The 19229-nt window shown below is 44.4% G+C and overlaps 1 protein-coding gene across 2 annotated transcripts in view; it reads left to right on the forward strand.

Moving 5' to 3' along the window:
* Lpar3 (lysophosphatidic acid receptor 3) overlaps nt 1-17854 on the forward strand; it is a 62827-nt gene extending 44973 nt beyond the window's left edge. For both annotated transcript variants that reach the window (XM_050160217.1, XM_050160218.1), the window contains exon 3: nt 16146-17854. In XM_050160217.1, the coding sequence (XP_050016174.1) occupies nt 16146-16453 (308 nt within the window). In that variant the 3' untranslated portion in view covers nt 16454-17854. The remainder of the gene's footprint in view (nt 1-16145) is intronic.
* Nucleotides 17855-19229: the final 1375 nt, after the last annotated feature.

The raw sequence follows: 19229 nt of genomic DNA on the forward strand, positions 1-19229 counted from the left end.
AAAAAAAAAAAAAAAAAAAAAAAAAAAAAACAAGCAAAGAACCAACATGTTTGACTGCCCAAATGTGGGGAAACAGGGCTGTAATAAGAGCCTCTGGTTCTCATGTTTCATATGATAACAACTGTTTACCATGAGAGGGGGAGACTTGGTGTATCAGGTTCCTGAGATAACAGGTGTCGAGGTTCCTTTTGCTGTGACCCCTGTCTCAGCTTGTCATTACTATACATACTATAGTATAGTATACTATACTATACATTGTCCTGATTGAAGGCGTTTACTGTGTTTTGATGGTGTAAGTTTGATCAACAAGCACAGGAACAAATTATGAATATTCCTCCTTTCCAACAATCTCATTCTTTGTGTTCTCGTCACAAGCCCCCAAGTATTACCTTCCCCTTCATTTTCCTTCTGCCATTACTACTCTGAGTTCTGGTCTTGCTGCCCATTCTCTTCACTTGATGTTTGCCCTTTGCTACCTTGCAACAGTTATTTTTATTCCCAGCTAGAGACAAACCCTTGGAGGCCAGGTCCTGTTTAGATCACCTTGACCTCCTGACACTTACTGTAGAGACTCAGGAATCATGTTGGCGGTTGTGGGAAGAGACAAGAGGGGGAAGCACACAGCTTGCTTTCTTGTGTCTGTTCCGAGGTCAGGAAGGGTCTGTGGTTGGCTACACAGACTAGAATGTTCCATTAGATGCCATAAAGGCTCGACAGTCCAGTAAAGTGCAGCGCTCTTCATAATGAAGCTTGTGCTCTGCTTTCCAGAACAGAGGAATAGGAGCTTAGCCCAGCCCAGTTTTTAGTAGGAATGGTGTCTCTATGGAACTCAGTGCCAAATTGGGTATCACAGTGCCTGTGGCCATGTTTCTACTCTTGACACTGCCTCAATCTAGCCAATCACGTGGGAGAAGATCCGTTGGTGTTCACCTCGATAAGTATGTACAGATGCGGGAATGGGGAACATTTGACTCAACCCAGGACAGAATAGGAAAAGCTATGGTGAAAAATACTGAAAAAAAAAAAAAAGCTGTAAAGGACTTGGAGGATCGTCAGGAGTGGTGACTCACAGCTGTGATGCCAAGGTATAAGGGTCACTGTGAATTCCAGTCCGGCTCTGGCTACAGAATGAGACTCTGTCTCAAAAATAAAATGAAGCAAGCAGAAACAACAAGAGGGGGTTCAGCAGATAGCAGCAGTGCAGAGGGATGCGTGGGAAAGAGGAATGGGGTCAAAGCTCAGCTTTGCTCTTCCCTTTGGCCCTCCTTTTCTTGTGTGTGTGCGCGTGTGTGTGTGTGTATGTATGTGTGCATGCATGTGTGTGTATGTGTGTGTGTGCGCGTGTGTGTATGTATGTGTGCATGCGTGTGTGTATGCATGTGTGTGTGTGCAGGTATGCATACATCTGTGCATGACTGTGAAGACCAGATGACAACCTCAGGTGCAGTTCTAAGGCACCATTTAAAACCTTGCTTTTTTGAGACTGGGACTCCCAACAGCCTGGAACTGATCAGGTGGGCTAGAGCCACCGGCCAGCCAGTCCCGGAGTTGCCTCCTCTGCCTCCCTGGCACTGGGATTGCACAATGCACTCCCTTTAAAGTAGGTTTTGGGAATTGAACTTGGGTCCCCATGTTTGAGCAGTAACTTCTTTACCCACCGAGTCATCTTCTTAATTCTCTTTAGCCTGAACATGAGCCGAACTCACCGTGTTTTCCCAGGTTCCTGTGGACCCATGCTGCTCATTAGCACCAAATTGCATTTCATACAAACCTCGAGGCCAGAGTTGAAGGCTCCCTTCTTTCCCGTAGAAGGGTTCCCCAGAAGACATGTTCCCCGTTTCATGGAGGCTGAGGTGGTCGCTAGAATTCGGGTTGGCAGCTGAGAATAAAGATCCTGGTTAGTGGAAGGTCCACCCTTCACACGGGGAGCCCTTGAATGTTTGTCAGACCCCTTGACTCTTGGCCTCATTCCTGACTCATCGAATCAAGCGTCACTGCACAGCTGGTGCCTGTCGGTGAGTTAAAGAGGCAAAGTCCCTACTTTCATGTTTACTTTCCAAGCTGAGTAATGGCTATTAATCAGTTAATCAGCCAACCCATAAAAATTAATTGCAGAGAGCAACAGAAGGAACCCAGTCAGAATAATATTGAAGGGACTGACCAGGGTGGCCGCTGCTTTCTATGGAACAAAGGAGGCCTCTGCAATGGAGGTGACTTAGGGATTAAACTGGGAAAAGCTGCACTGAGTAAAGAACTGATTGGGAAGAGAGAAAGGGGAGGAGGAAGAGAAAGGGAGAGAGAGAGAGAGAGAGAGAGAGAGAGAGAGAACGCTCTTGTGTCTTTCTTGTTTACTTGAATCCTGAGCAATTAACACTAATGTTGGTTCCTTATAAGGGTTCAATAAGGGCTCGATAAATATTTATTAAATGACGCCTAAGTCCTCAGACAGCAATGTTTTTCCAAGGACTGAACCTGAATAATGGAATTGCGGGGGGTGGGGGCAAGGGCTGAGAAATGGACCCCAAGACCTCAACTCTACCATCACACGCTAGACCTCCAGCCCAAGCAATTGTTTTGTAATTTGCAAGTTACTTAGTTAACTGACATTGCTCTCCCAAATAGAAAATAATCAGAATTCTTAATGAGAGAATAAATGAAATTGATAGCTAAATGCGCATGAGAAGTAAGGACCACAGAGGCAATAGAACCTGTGAGGAGAGGAGGGACGAGGAGATTAAGGTAGCCAGCCCACTCTTGTGCCTCTAGTGTACAATCAGTTCCAACACCAGCCAGTCACTGCTGCTGCATTCTTGGGATGGAGCCGGCTGCTCTTACTCTCATTGCTGTGTTGATTGCAAAGTAAACTTTAAATAAAAATCTTTAAAAGGGAAAGACGGTGTCGCATTACACTTCCTTGAAGCAAATTCTGGTAAATACTGATTCTAATTGGCTTTGGGGAAATTCAGATATGATCGAAAGTAACAGAGGAAGGTATTCAATACAATTTGAATGGTCCTTTGAATGTTGCCCTTGCCAAGTAAAAACCATAAATGTTTGTCATTTAGGCTCTTAGCAACAGAAACATTAAAACACAGGAACAGCAGGATGAGTTATTGGGGACGCTGGTGATTTAAGATTTAGCAGATGACCCTGTGCCTGTGTCTGTGTGTCCAGGGGCTCTCGAGCCTACTTTGACCAAGTGACTTGTCATAGAGAAGAGGGTGACTATGCTTTTCCTCTGTCTTAGAGCCAGTGTCTAGAACTCAGGACAAATTCTGGAGCTGAGCTAAGAAGGAGAGTTGGTTTTGCTTTGTTTTGATTTTAAGTAGTGATAATGACAATGAATTCTTTTCCCCATCATTCTTGTGAGTCTTTAAACACACATTAGCCCTAACTCCTTATGCTGGCCATATAGCAATGACTTGTTTCCTTAGTGTCTGTCACAACCAATGGCTGTGCCTGTGGTGGAAAATGGCCTGGAAACAGACAATGTTTGCCTAAAGTCTTTCTGTGTGGCTTATTCCTGCATCATTCTTCAGTGCGTCGTTGGATTAACCATTTCCCCGCGGCTCTTATATTAGTTAATTGGTTGCGGTAATGAAACACCGTGACCAAAGACAGTTAAGGGGGAAAAGAGTTGATTTGGGCTTGCAGTTGCAGTGGGAGAATCCACCATGGCAGGAGAGGTCTGCCAGAACATGGACAGCGCAGAAAGATGAAAGACCGATTCTTCAACTACTTCGGAAAATCAGGGAGAGCGACCAGGAAGTTGAGTGATGCTATTTATGCCCAAAGTCTGTCCCAAGGATGTAGTTCCACATCCTAAAAGTTCAGTTTTCTTACTGGCTCATGGCATTTCCTGAAATAATACAGCGCATCCCTGGAAAGCCTATGTTTGGGTGATGTGATGCCCATATGATGAGTATCTGCGTGAAGCCCTGTGTATACTTATCATATGGGCATCACATTACCCAAGTAAATGATGCTCACAGAAATGTTTTATTAGAGTGGTGACCTCTGGAGCTGTACCATAGGAGGGCCTTGTGCTAGTATGTTCCTCCTCAATAGCTTAATGAATATTTTGCATAGAAATATTTTATATGTATATATCTATATACTAATATGTATGTAAAATATATACATAACTGAGTACTTCCCAATGTCTATAACTAAATCCATAGGTGTGAATTCATAGACTCCCCACAAGTATCTACTACCTCATCTATCAAGCTAAGATGTGTTATTTCCAATAAAACATTTCTTAGGGAGTTTCACTTAGAAGGTAAGTTACTCTTGAGGCCAAAAAATTCTGTGAGCATCTTAAGTTTCCAGGCTTCTTTTTCTTTCCTGATTGAGGTTTGTATATAAAAAAAAAACCCTTGAAAATCAAAGAACTTTATAATTCAGCTAATAAGCACCCTGACCTAAATCAATGTCTAAAAAATGGGTCATAGCTCCGCCCGGCTAGCTCAGTCGGTAGAGCATGAGACTCTTAAAAAATGGGTCATAATGAGAGGTTGGATTTGGGTTGAATAGGATCAAGGTACATTGATTGGATTATGAAATTATCAAAGAAAAAAATTAATAATATTTTTAAAAATAAAATTAAATAAAATGTATAACATAACACCAGTGAAGATTTACCAAATAAATGATTTATCCAAACAGTGACATAAGCTGTCAAGAGCCATATTAATATGGATATGACACATGCCTATAATTTATTACTTTTTAAATAAAAATAAACCATAAAACTTTATTCACAGTATGAATATATTATGCTTAAGTGGATGGATTAGTTCATTAAATGATCTCTCCTGAGCTGTCGACCTAACACGGCTCCCAGATAGTGCAGGAACAGGTGGGATGTGACAACTGCACACTCGAGCGTGTATGCTCACTAACAGTTGGCCAGCTCCTCTAAGTCCTGCTGAGATTTAGTCATTATGATAGCAGTATTATGAAGTGGGACATTTTAGAGGTTGTTGGACCATGAGGGCAGAACGAATGCCAATATCCCCGGAATGGGTTAATTATGTCAACAGGAGGTTTGTGACAAGATCACACTCTCTTGCCCCAGTTTCATGGATGCTCGCTTGCTCCTCTGCCATGTTATGACATAGCATGAAGCGGTCACCAGATACAGGCACTATGTTTAGTTTCCCCAGCATATAAACAAACTTATATAGTTTATAATTTACCTGCCATGTGGCATTCTGTTATAGCAGCAGAAAGTGGTTGTGTGTGTGTGTGTGTGTGTGTGTGTGCGCGCGCGCGCACATGTGAGCATGTTATAGCAGGCAAAGCACACTGTCAGGTCTTACAGGTTATCTAAGCAGCCAGCAGGAGAAAGACCAGTTTTATCTGGACACTCAGAGCCAACATGTCCAAAGTGTTTTCTGTGTCACACACTCTCCACATATTATCATATTAAATTCTCAAGAAACCCCCATTGCATCATATAATCTGCTCATTCTCTAGCTAATTGGCTGGGGAATCTTGGCTGATTTGCCCTTGGTCATAGACAGGATTTCAACTCAGAGCCTGTTGGATTTCAAGCTTTTGTTTTCCTATCATGAGAATGGAAACAGTGTTTTTCTCAAGAACAAATTCCATTTGATTGCTACAACTGCTGGTAACACTCTGCTACATATCCGGCCTCCTAGGCAAGTAACATCATACGTGATTAGCCCCAGTGCTGGTGCCTCTGTGATACAGGCTTACTTCTCCAGTTTCTAGCCTCTGTAAGGAAGTGTGGTTTCCATCCTTTCCTCAGTACCTACTACTTCCTGTTGCTTCCTCCGGGCTCTCAGTGGTACCTTCCTGGGCCAACTTTCTATGCTATTTGAAAATGTCAAACCAGCAAAGATAGACTTTTTCTATCTCTCCCAGGACCCCATTCTGTGCTCAGAAATGTCATAAAATGCTTCATGTCTACAGTTGAAAAGATAGCATTCTGGGTAGAGGACCAGTGAGAAGAGCTTTAGATCCTTGGGTGACTAATTGGTGTCTGTCAGCATTTATATTATACCAGACAGCTCCCTCTCTGATCATGCTCGCCACTGACCTTCCTCCCTTCCTCACCGGGAGACCCTTGAGAGAACAGTTGGTAAGACTAACACAGTGAGGGTCCACACACAAGCTGCTTGAAGTGGGATATAGAGGTAGGAGCAGCGTCTGCTTGCTGGGTTTACGGTTTCCAACTCTTGTCCCAAGTTAAAGACTAGAATTAGGTCTGGGCTGTGGCTGCAGCTGGCATGCCTTTGCTGCAGACTGTGTTTTAGAGCTGCTTGGCAGGAAAAATTCCAACTTTCTGAAGCTGGCTACAAATTTAAAACAAGTGTCTGAAAACTATTTGTTCGAGTCAGGCGTTCTGACAGCAGGGACAACAGCATTGGATGAATATTTGTGGGCAGTTTCACTGTGCAGTGTCTATTTCAAACTGTTTAGATTTACTAAACTATATATTTTCACTCCTTTTAGACACGCAACTTTTAAAACCCCATGAGCAAATAAATATGAATTAGAACACGAACTACATCTGGAAGCATTATTTTTAAATCATGGAACAAATTATTTAATGTTGTAAGAACATTTCCCCCTAAATATTATGTTAATATATGACATATATATTATAAAGCTTCAACCCCAAACACCTATTTATTTTTGCATTTTTGCTTTGATTTTCTTTGATTTTTTTTTCAAACACGAAGACTGCTTCACCAGAATTCTGTCCACCTCCTGACTTTTCTGTGGGGCTGTAATTTTCTATTTTGGTAAATCAGACAGCCCTGCGGATCCTAGGTTAGTATTATTGCTTGTGCTCTGTGGCTTTCTCCTGGGCTAAAAACAAAGAATGACAGAGTGAACAGATTTAAAATATATCCTCCTGTTTGATGAAATTAGTAGTCCATGTGCCCGAGCGAGACCAGTCTGGGTGGCTGCTTTTGTCGTTATGGGTGTTTTGTGAGCTACTCTCGTGTCAAAGTTTCTTTCTGGTTGCATGTGTGAATTTTTGATAAAAATATGGATATACATCTTACAGGTTGTAGCCCATCAGCAAGGGCCACTAAGGCAGGGACCCAGAGCAGGAACTGAAGGAAAGACTGGAGACACTGCTGACTGGCTTGCTCCCTCAGCTACCTTCTTATACAACGCAGGACACCTGCCCCAGATCTCACTGCCTACAGCGGCCTTGACTCTTCTACATCAATTACCAATGTAGAGAATGTCACAAAGACATAGGCCTTTCTCATCTGGGCGGTTCTTCAGTTGAGGTTCCCTCTTCCTAGACAACTCTAGGTTTGTGTCAAGCTGACAGTTGAAGCTAACTGTGAGAGTCACCTCACCCCCAGAAGTGCTAAACCTTCCTAAACTCATGGTTGAGGGTACACTGGCCCTCTGGAGCATCACCACCCCTGTCATTACCTTTCATGTGCATGTGAGATGTTTTAGTTGAATGTTTCCAATAATTGTAAACTGCTGTCAACTCGGTGCTAGACTGGAATGTTCTGATACCCGATCCTCTAGACTTTAAAAACTAAGACAGCTCGTGTTTTTATTCCAAGGATGGCACTCAAACTAGTTTATTTGATTATGAGAAGAAAGTTCATTTATAGTCTAATTATACTGTTAGTGAGTTTCTAAAACAGTTACCAAAAGAACAGAAAACACCATTAAGAGGTGGTGATGGCGCACGCCTTTAATCCCAACACTTGGGAAACAGAGGCAGGCGGATCTCTGTGAGTTCAAGGCTAGTGTGGTCTACAGAGCTAGTTCCACACAGAGAAACCCTGTCTCAAAAAAACAAAAGGAGGAGAAGGAGGAGGAGGAGGAGAAGAAGAAGAGAGAAAAGAAACAAAGAAAGAAAAGAAAAGAAAAAAGAAATAACAGTGTGGCTGGAGAGATGGCTCAGAGGTTAACAGCACTGACTGTTCTTCCAGAGGTCCCGAGTTCAATTCCCAGCAACCACATGGTGCCTCACAACCATCTGTAATGAGATTTGGTGCCCTCTTCTGGCATGCAGGCATACATACAGGCAGAACACTGTATATATAATAAATAAATCTTTTTAAAAAAAATTTAAAAAAGAAACAACTGTGTATGACTATTACAACTGACCTGTCACTTGGAAATGAAAGGAACTAGACTTCTCTTTCGGATGACATCATCACGAAGACAGTATCTGGCATGCTAAACTCTTTCTCGGTAAATATTTACTAACAGAAGGGCATGTGGCTTCAGTTGCAGCCTACAGCTGATGGCTCCCAAATCAGCACCTCTACCCATCGCTCTCAGACTCATAGCCTTGTTGCCAGCTGCTCTCTACTGTAGAAAAGCCTCAGGTAGTCTATGTCCAGTCCTATAGAGGGACAACTGCCTCCTCCTCTCCTCTGCTTGGTAAGCACAGACACATGCTTTGAGCTATTCTCCGCTCTTTCTCTGTCCTCACTGCCAATATGATCCAAGTATGCGATGCCTTCAAATTCTGCCCTCCTTTCTCGCCCTCAAATTAGTCTACTTCTGCCCATTTACACCACGGCCTTTTCAGATCCTGGTCAGTGTTTCATGTGGATTGCTGCCAGTCTTCAGAGGCCTTGGCCAGGCCAGGTTCTCATTGTTAACCAGGCTAGAGCACTTCCAAGGGAACGGGTTAAACAGGGAGACGCCCAGCTCACAACCTCATTCTCAGTTGGTAGTAACTGGAACAGTAAGTGAGCTCCTCCCTGGGGCAATCCTGATGCAGGTGGGAGCAGACTTCCCTTTCCACCTATTCCTGTCTGTCTGAGAGTCTGAATAAAGCTTAGCTCTGAAATCTAAGACTTATAGAAGTAAGATTCACCAGGATCAGCAAGCTACCTTGTACAGTGGTAGTTTCCAGAATGTGGCCAGTGAGACTGCCAAGGACTTGACGTGCGTGTAACCAACTACCAGGCAGAAGCAACATGAAGGGGTCCGTAGAGAGGGCTCCAGTCCGTCTCAGCAGAAGTTGCTTAGCCCGCATTGCTGAGAGCACAGGGCAGATAAGAAGCAGGGGTGGGAGAGGAAGGAGGCAGGCGTATCATCCTCCAAGCATCCATCTCCCAAGTGACCCACTTCCTCCAAATGAGTCCTCACCCCCAGAGCTTCCCCAGCCTGGCAGAACACGTCCATCAGCAGGGGGGGAAAGTGTTAAAAAACATAGAGCTATGAGGGGGGTGAATTCGAACCACAGCAGTATGTGATGAGGAAGAAAGACTTGTGGGGAAAAAAAATAAGAGTGGAGTTGCTGTATGGGGCTCAATCAACACTCCTCTCTCCTGCTTTCTTTAGTCAGAAAAACCTGCCTAAAATTTCTGATGAGAAAGTTCCTTTGAGAGAAACCTTCATCCACTCTTAAAAAGTGATTTGAAAACCATTGATGCATAGAAGTGGAGTTTTAAGTTTAATTTTTAATTGGGATCTGCAGTAAGAGACAACATAGCTCCAAACCCCAGCCCAGCACACACATGCTCGTGCGTGTGACTGACACACGTTTTATGAAACAACACATTTACTCCACTTCATATATGATGATGCTTTTTGCTCAGTGTGTGTTTTTTCCTTCTCCATGCCGGTTGTGAAATAGTAAATTGAGTTGATGATCCATTGAGCAGCTAAAATCTGAGAAACCTTTGACCTAGTCTTCCTTATTGGAGTTCCTTTATGAACCATACAAAGAAATGTTTTCTTAATTCTCTCAAAAAGATTCATAACTCATACCATGTCGGATGCTTGGGAGACAAGTTATTTCATCACCTAGAATGGACGTCCAAGAGCATCCGAGCTTACTTCTCTGGAGTCATTGGAGAAGGCATCTTGAGTCTGAGCTACTCCAACCCAAACTCCTGAGCAGTGTGTGCGAGCTTGCCTAGATTTCAGTTCTCAGGCTCCATCCGACTTCCTTAATCACTCACCTGCTTTAAAACCATCCTGGGCTGTTTGGGATTCCCCAGGTGCCTCGAGCTGTTTCTGACCCTTCTGAAAGTCGTTCTTGGCCCTCAGTACCCAGCTCAACAGAACGTTACTTCCTCTGAGCTCTTCTCTGCAAGCTGCTGGGGTCATTGGGCCTGGTTTCCACTCCTGCCAAGCTCTGAGAAGTAGGGTAGTACACCATCCACAATGACAGTTGATGGCTCAGCTAGCTAGCATAGTGCCTGGCCCACACGGCTCTTGGTAGCCTCCAGTCTGGGTCATCTGAGTTAATCTCCCTTGTTGATGAATGTGGGGGTTCATACTAAGGACTAGAAACATGTCTAAGATAAAAATAAAGCTTGTTTGCTTACAGGACTTATGAAAGGCCTGGGAGACAAGACCTTAGCATTAAAAATCACTGAGAATAATACACAATGCTAAGGAGCCAGTACAGGGAAAAGGGGCCTTAAACCCTGACTTCAGTCTCAGCTGTTCTAAACGTCAAAGTTCATCATCACCTGAGAGACTAAGGTAGCAATCTTATATGGGTGTGGTTTAAGTGGCAAGTACATCTAAATCTCTGAATGTTCTGCCTGGCCAAGGGCTCTGGGGGTATGATAACATGGGATGAAGCAGGTGGGGGCCCAGAGACATGCCAGTATTGCAGTAGAAGGTGCTGGAAGGGCCAAAAGGAAGGACAGATCCCTTTGGTAAGAGATGGGAGCAGTCCAGTGGAGCAAGAAGCTTGTGAACCAAGTTTGGAAAGAAGAGTAGACCTCAGGTTAGGGTGTGAGAGGAATTTCTGGCAACACAGAACCGAAGGCTGATGGCGCTCAGGGAGGAACATGTGTGTCTTGCCTGCAGACTAGTTTTGAGGCTAGGGTTTATACATTGATTTATACACGTGTTCATGAACATTTTTTTTCAAATTGGGGGGAATATATTAAACACTAGAGATACGTTTTTTCTCATTTTAAGGATGTCTGTCTTTTCCCTTTTCTGTATTTTTTAATATATTTATGAAGTCTAATTTTGCTATCAGGGTCAGATTGTTTGGATCTTTTGGGTTAGTTTAGAGATAGTTTACAAAATGGGCTGTATCTTACACTCACCCAGGGAATCAATTAGTGAATCCTTCACACTTCCACATCCTCCCAGAGATGCTGATATTAGGTCCATGGGGATCAGAAGGTAGAGTATTAGGATATTCTCTTGTTGGGCTGGAGAGATTGCTTAGTGGGTAAAGTATCTTCTGTGCTAGCATGAGAACCTGAGTTTGAGCATCAGAACCCATGTCAAAAAGAACCTGAATGCAGCCATATATGATTGTAATCTCCGCGAAGGGTGGATGGAGACAGGTGCCTCTCTGCCACTTGCTGGCCGGCAGGACTGAACCATTTGATGGGTGGCCATCTCAAAAATAAAGTGGAAAGCATGTAAGACATAGACTCCAAGTCTGTCTTCTAACCTCTGCATAGATGTGAGTGTGCTCTCACACACGTGTACCTGCACACACACACATACATGCACACAGGAACACATACACACATGCACTTCCTTGTAACTCAGCTGGCTAGCTAACTTGGGGAACCACCAGTTTAGAGAAATCACCTTGATCAGTTTTTAACCAAGGCTTTGCATATGTCCTGAAAATCAAATTTGTCTGAATTTTACAATGAGTTGAATCTAATAATGACATTGAATTTGGCAATTTCCTACACGAAATAAAGCTCAGCAGAAACTCAGCATACCTTCCATTTTAACCTAAAAATCTCTCCTCTGTATGTGTCTTAGAAGGATGCAAAGGAAACTCTTGTCCCAACGAGACTTGGCCTGCAGAAGAGCAGGCTTCTCTTAAATCCCTCGGTCTACTCCAGGCCTCATATCCACATCCTGGCTCTTTGGACGCCTCCATTTGTTTTACATGCCCTTCTGGAGCAGCTCGGGACAAGCCCGCGCCTGTCTCTTGTATGACCAACACGCAGGCTGGCTGGAGAAGACAGCGGACCCACGTCTTCCCTCAGTCAGCTCTTCTCCAAGAAAAGCATTCCTAATTCTTCCATCCGTCCCCAGTGAGGCTCCAATGGACCCACACCTGTTGGTTAATGGTGATTTTTTTTGTTGGGTGCAAACTTGATCTTATCAGGGCTACTTTCAACCCTGGTAGTTAGTTCCTAGCAATAATTGTCGGTGCACTGAGTCAAAGAAACACAAAGCACATTCCTTTAAGGTGTTCTTTTCTTCTAGAATTTACAGACGACTGGGAGGGAATAACTGGTCTGAACCTCCCAGGATATCTTTCCTCTCCCCACGCTCCACCCCACCTCACTTGACTCAGCGTCTTGTGTGTCCCATTTTGTCCTTAAGCCGCTATGCAACTAGGGATGAACTTAAGCTTCTAATCTTCTACCCCTCCGAGCGCACTGCCATTTGATGTATTCAGTGGCGGTGGATAGGACCCGGGGCGTCATATATGCTAGACAAGCACTCTACCGGCTGGATCTCAACCCTTTCCTCCCATTTTTAAGGGTTAACACAGTTACCCATACCTATCCACTATTTCCCATATCCTTCAAGAGGTTTCTACATTACGGGTCCCCAGGGCTCAAGCAATTCTTGACATATCATTTAAAATATTTTGAGAGAGTGGCTTCATACCTGACAGCTGGCATGTGGTAGAAACCTCTAGGAAATGGGCTGTTAGATCAGCATACCTGCCTTCTGTGACACATTCCCTGAAAACCTGGCCTCCAGGGGGCGGAGTCTTACATTATCCCAGTTCCTGCCTAGGCCTCAGCATGAAACACCTGTTCCTTAGGTTCCTTAGGTTCTCAGCCTCCAAGGTTAGGCTGTTCCTTCAAAGAAGATGTGTCTTTCATTGCTTGCCGGAAACCACATCGACAAAAGATCAGCATAGCCAGCTTCCCTTCTCCTGTCCGTCTCGTCTCCGTTTGCCTTCTAGTCTCTTTTCTCCCTTTCCTTCCTGATGCACCTCAGAAATGGACTTGGAAGCTGTTCCCCAGTCAGATGTGACAGACTGAAAGTGGGAACCTTAGAAGTTCAGGAGCGACCCTTCCACTTCCTTTCCTTTAGAAGGGTCGGGCATCCAGCCTAGCGCAGGTTCCCTGGCTTGAAATCCCGGCCTTGCCATTACCACCTGGGTGCCTCTGAGCATATCAGCTGGCACTGGGCCTCAGCGCTAAGATGAAAAGTGTGCTGTTGCTTATTTCTAAGAAGTTAACTGAAAATTAAGTGGTTAACTCATCTGCAGTTATTAAAGTGGCATCTGATATCTAATTGGGGTGCAATAAAAAGCATCACATTATTATTGAATACACTATTTGAAAGCGAGAGCGAGAGCGAGAGCGAGAGCGAGAGCGAGAGAGAGAGAGAGAGAATTACCACGTTAAAGGTTTATTTGTAGTGTTTAGTCACCTGTTGGCCAATATAAATCAATGTGCTGAGTGGGGAATAAAGCTTTTAAGATTTAAACACACACACGCATACACACACACACACACACACACACACACACACTGAAAACTCCCTGTTTTCATACTGAGAGCTTTTCCCCTCCTTCAGTTCCATCACCCCCTCCCACTGGTCTGGAAGCTACATGTTTACAAATTTTGCTGTGTGCTTAACGAAGTCTAAATCAGACACTGCTTTTCCTTTCTTCCCGAGAACCTTGGAACATTTCCACTGGGGTTTCTTTGCAATTGGGCGATCTCATACAGAAAAGACTCTCTGCATCAAAGCCAGGAGTCTCTGCGTTTGGTGCCCGGCTTGGTTCAGCTCTGGTGCCTTGGCAACCCTGTAGCCCGCTGCAGAAACACCAGCAGGAAGAGAGGTTTGCTGCTGTGGAAACTCCAGACCACTGGAGCCAAAGAGAGCCTCAAAGCTGGTTCACACTGGTGGTTTTCAAAAATTCCACCAACCTCAGCAATGAGAAGTAGCACCCTGGGGTGTAGAGAGATGGCTCAGTATGAAGAGTGGATGCTGCTCTTGAGAGGACATGAGTTCAGTTCCCTGCACCCACACCAGGCAGCTCTCCATCACCTGACTCCGTTCCAGAAGATCTGATGCCTCTGGCCTTTGGGCTCCTGCACTCAAATGCACATGCCCATGTAAATACACCTCACTAAAAGTAATAAAAACTATATCTCTTAAAAATATGGTTACACGTTGTTAATGAAGAAAGAGGCAATGGGTTAACAAGAGATCAAGGAGGAGTGTGTGGAATGCTTTTGAGGGAGGAAAGAATGACCAAAAAATGTGTTCAAATCATAATCTCCGGAAGAAATAGTGGTGACTATCATTCAATGGTGCACGTGTGTTCTTTGTATGGATTCTATTTGCAGAAATTCTCTTTAGAAATGTTTTATATAAATGAGTGCCTGAAGAAAATAAAATGTAAGTTAGAAAAAAAATATGGTTACACTACTCCATCAGCATTGCATCCACGTGTAATATATAAAATTTCAGTAAAACCATAATTCCCTTGGCCTGTGTAACTGTGAGTTATTCCATCCTATTTTAACCCTATTTTTTAAAAAATAGTCAAAACCCATTAAACTGATTGCACACCCACCAAAAGATTTTGGAGATCCAGATGTGCCCTAAAGTCCCTGGTTTACAGCCAAGGAAGCCCAGCCTCTCTGCCATGATGTGGGTCTCCAGGAGTTGTACAATAAGTGCCCGAGGACCTAGCTATTCTTTCTGACCTCACATCCAGTTCTTTGCACACATTAGTCAGATAAGAAAAAAACACTTTGTGTGATGGGGAAACAATTGGTTTGGTAATGTATCGTTATAAAACAGAGAGCTGACCTCTTCTGTTAGCTCTTACACATCCAATTTGGGTTCAAGCAAAGCCACAGCTCAGAGGCTCTAACGGAGTACTGGGGACCATTTCTCATCAGCTCTGACACTCACGTGTGGCCAGCCTTATGTGAACAACGAGGAGAAATCTGCCCGGAGAGTGTTCTAACCCATCGGAGCCACTAGTAGTTGGTTGACTTGCCTGTTCTGTTTTCCACATTAACTTTCTGCTCCCTAGCACTGTCTGGTGCAGCCCCAAGCATATCATAAAGCTTGATGTGAGTATTTATTGACTTGTAAGCAGTGCGTTATAAGGGCACCCAGAGAAAAGAACTATACCATGATAAGGAGATGGGTCACACCACAGTGAGGAACGCCGTCTGTGGAAGGAGAGGATGCATTCGGAATCAGGTGTCTCCTAAGAGCAATGTATTATGGGTAAGATGCATAACTTCTCTGCAGCCAGTCTCATAGCATGCCCTATGAGTTAATCAAGAAAAACATTTCTCCCACCAGGTTTGGCTCATAACAAGCATAAGACGTTAGCTGCTGTCTGTTGCCTGAGGTTATGCTAACTAAACAGTAGACTACTGTACTTCTTTCAACATCACTGAGCTGAGCGGGAAGGTCAGGGTGATCCAGGTACTAACGGATGGTGCTCATGTTCCAGCACGGTCTACAAAGCACATTTCTAGCCATCGCACCACGAGAGAATGGTTTCTTACAAAGGCGGTGGAGATCACGGCAAACGATTCAGTAAACAGCCTACAAATATGTCACTGAGAACAGATGGCTTAGGAAGCCCCAGTGTGTGTGAGTGATGGATGGAGCGTTTGACTTGATCAAAGTCGAAAGATAATGCCCTAGGAGCCGTGGCTGCCCCTCACAAAGCCCATTGTACAGTGTGACTTGGCGTGGGTGGGGCGGGTGGGGGAGCAGTGTGTGGGGTGCATTCGTCATTCCTACCGTTTTCAAGAAAGTGATTAGGAAATCTGAAGTCCGGAACAGCAGAAAGGGTAGGAATAGGAGTGCTGGATCCCTGCACACAGATGCTAAGAGCGGAGCCTCAGTTTCCCTTCTGTCAAATATGAACAGCTGCAGTAGCCTTCTGATGGGCTCCAGAAAACCTCTGGGGCTCACATTCTTAGAGCACTTTATAATTACTTCCTGAAGGTTAGCTTTTGTTAATAAAGAGACCTGGGTGAGCAGATAACAGAAAGGTGGAACCCGAGGGATGGTCAGAGGGGGTCCCAGCCATCCAATGCTAACCCTCTTCTGAAGGCTGTTAAGTTCCCTCGGCCAGTGAGGAAACACCGAGGGCTGGGACAGAAACCCTGAACCAGCATCCCCAGGTCTGAGCAGCCCTCACTTCTCCCTGACTTCTCCCGCAGGTGCCTTCGTGGTGTGCTGGACCCCAGGGCTGGTGCTGCTGCTGCTGGACGGCCTGAACTGCAAGCAGTGCAACGTGCAGCACGTGAAGCGCTGGTTCCTGCTGCTGGCGCTACTCAACTCGGTCATGAACCCCATCATCTACTCGTACAAGGACGAGGACATGTACAGCACCATGAGGAAGATGATCTGCTGCGCCCCGCAGGACAGCCACGCCGAGAGGCGCCCCTCGCGCATCCCCTCCACCATCCACAGCAGGAGCGACACTGGCAGCCAGTACCTGGAGGACAGCGTCGGCCACGGCTCCTAAGCCAAGGACGTCTCTGCCCGTTTCCTCTGGGGAAAGAGCTGCTAAGGATACTCGTCGGTCTAACAAAGCCCATGCGCGGACAGTGTTGTCTGAGGTCTGAGTTCTCCGTGCTGGGATTACAAAGTTTTCGTTTTCAAGGAAGATAAGATACTGCATTTAGTGAAAGTTCACAAGAAAGGGAGACAGAAACAGTGGACTCTTGCTTGCTGTCTGTGAACATCTCAAGTCGTCCTCCAGCTCCGGGCTCTGCCGCCATCTTGCCACCATTACCTTCATGTTTTCAAAGACGATGAAGGGTCTAGGTCAAAAGAAATAATAAATAGTCGTACTTGAGCCTCCTTGTGGAGCTGCTAGACACTAGGTAGCTGTTTCTGCTTGCATTTAAGATGTCTGAAAATGCTTTAGCAGTGGACTTCGTTTTCCCCAAAGAATCCTTGGCCAGAACCTCGATGTACTGTAGGAATCTGGGAAAAGCCAGTACAGGCTCTGGCGTAAACTTGATTTACAACCGGACGAACTTTCTGAGGAAAAACATTTATTGAAAAGAACACTGAAAATATGGAAATATAGACGTTCTTCTGGGGCGTAGAGTCTTTTGTCCTCTAGGTACGTGAGGCCATGTGCTCTGTGTGGGTGTACAATTCAGCTGTTTTTTTTTTAAAGAGTCAAGTCAATGATGGTGAGCTGAATTTCACAGCCTCCTAGACTTTCCAGTCTGAGCTAGTGGCCTTAGAAAGAACTTTGTGTTCTAAACAAGAAGAGAAAAAGTGTTCACTTCTAAACGGGCAACCGTATTGCAGAGAGAATGATAATATTGACAAGCAGGCTGGACCTCTCTGAAACAACGTGGAGTATGAGCATGACTAGAGTCTCAATCTGGGCTATCTGGGCACCACCGGAAGGCTTGCTGGACTCAGTGTGCAAAGTAATTGCATAGCTATTGGTTTGCCCAAATCTGCCAGTATACTTTATCTTCCTTATGGACTGAATTTTGATGTTTTATTTCTCTCCTTCAAAGACCAATGAAAGACAGATCAGTCAAAAACAGAAATAGTGTTCCACACACATAGGGTACCTACCAACAACTTCTGTGTAAGACATTTAGAGACTATGCCGACTTAAAGAAAGAATAGCTTCAAGGCAGGTACTATAGTATTTATGTAGTTTGTACAAGTTTACATGCTTTCTTTCTCTCTCTCTTTTTTTTTTGCTATTGTGATATAACATTCATGTGCACAAACTACTTGTAATAAAAGAATTTAAGAAGTCATGCTTTGAGATATAATGGCCTAAAATATAAAGCATTATAATTTGAAGGCTTAGAGGTTTTTATGCTTGCTGCAGTAGGTGGATGTACCCAAAGCTTATGTTAAAGCTACCTATAAAATAAAAATTTAAAAGGACCTGCTCCCCCTTGATGAGGCCCATTATTGCTTTTTGTATCCGCTAAGCAAAAATACGGCTGTGGTGACTGAGCCTCGCATTTCTACTGCAGAAGAAAAATCGAATTTGCCATGAAGTGCGTGCTGTTGGTGTTTTCTGTAAGCATCCGGAATCCACAGCTGGCCAGAGGGTGGAGAACTGAAATTGAATTCCAGTCTCCAGATAGCTACTAAGGGATCTTTAAAGGTTCTGTGCGGCGGCAGGAACCATTTTTAGCGCCCTGCATCCGATCATCATATTCAGAATGGTGTCTGGAGGGGATCCAAGCTGTGGAAACACAGCACAGAAATAGATAGCTCCTGTGTTTATGCTCACACACATCTCGAGAATGGCACAGGAATAGGGAATTCATGTATATTTGGAAATGGTGATTGGAGAGGTTACAGAGTTCACTGAGCCCGCTGAGAAAATCCAGCCTTTGGTGTGTGAGGGAATAAATGCAAAGGAAGAAAGAATGCTCCCCTGGCAATTCTAAGACCCTGAGTCTGCAAGTCTTATCTGCATTCATTGCAGCGGCCATACTGAACATCTTATCCAGACGGGCTCAAACAAGATCTCATCTCTACAGGCTTCCATTTTGTAGCCTTGTCTGCGGTGTTCTGATCAACTTGTGTTGTTGAGAGACGTCCAGTATGGAGACTGTTGGCTTGGAAAGAAATATCTTTTTGAAAACAATCTTTTGAAATTTCTTGGTGAAATACAATTTTGTTGCATGAGTAGTAGCTGTGGGGGCCATTTGTGCCATTTAGAAGCCCTGAGTTTGAATACAGTGTCCAAACTATCCTGATTGCATCTGTGCACTTCCAAATGAGGCCAATGCTAGCTCCCCACATCCACGTATACCTCCAGCTTTGAGAATTCCTTTGATGCTTTTTACAAATGCTAAAAGTCAAAGATGGTTCCCTGGTTTCCTTGGCACTCTGAGCACATGCCCAGCTTATATTAAGACAACCCGGGACCAAGGTCCCAGCATATGTTGTTGGAGGAAGCTACTTGTTTGTTCCTGGCTGCTTAGACCCGAAATAATCACACAGAAATCATATTAATTAAAACACTGCTTGGCCCATTAGCACTAGCTTCTTATTGGCTAATTCTTGCATATTAATTTAACCTATTTCTATCTGTGTATCACCACGTGGCTGTGGTTTACTGGGTAAAGTTTCCAGCATCTGTCTCCGGCAGGGCTACATGGCTTCTCCTGACTCCGCCCTTCTCTCTCCCAGTATTCAGTTTAGTTTTCCCCACCTAGCTCTGTTCCCCTATAGCCCTGCTATAGGCCCAGAGCAGTTCCTTTATTAACCAATGATATTCACGCATACAGAAGGGAATCCCA

This window comes from Alexandromys fortis, unplaced genomic scaffold, assembly GCF_014885135.2.
Source record: "Alexandromys fortis isolate MF-2015 unplaced genomic scaffold, M_Fortis_MF-2015_v1.1 scaffold_124, whole genome shotgun sequence".
Lineage (NCBI taxonomy): Eukaryota > Metazoa > Chordata > Mammalia > Rodentia > Cricetidae > Alexandromys > Alexandromys fortis.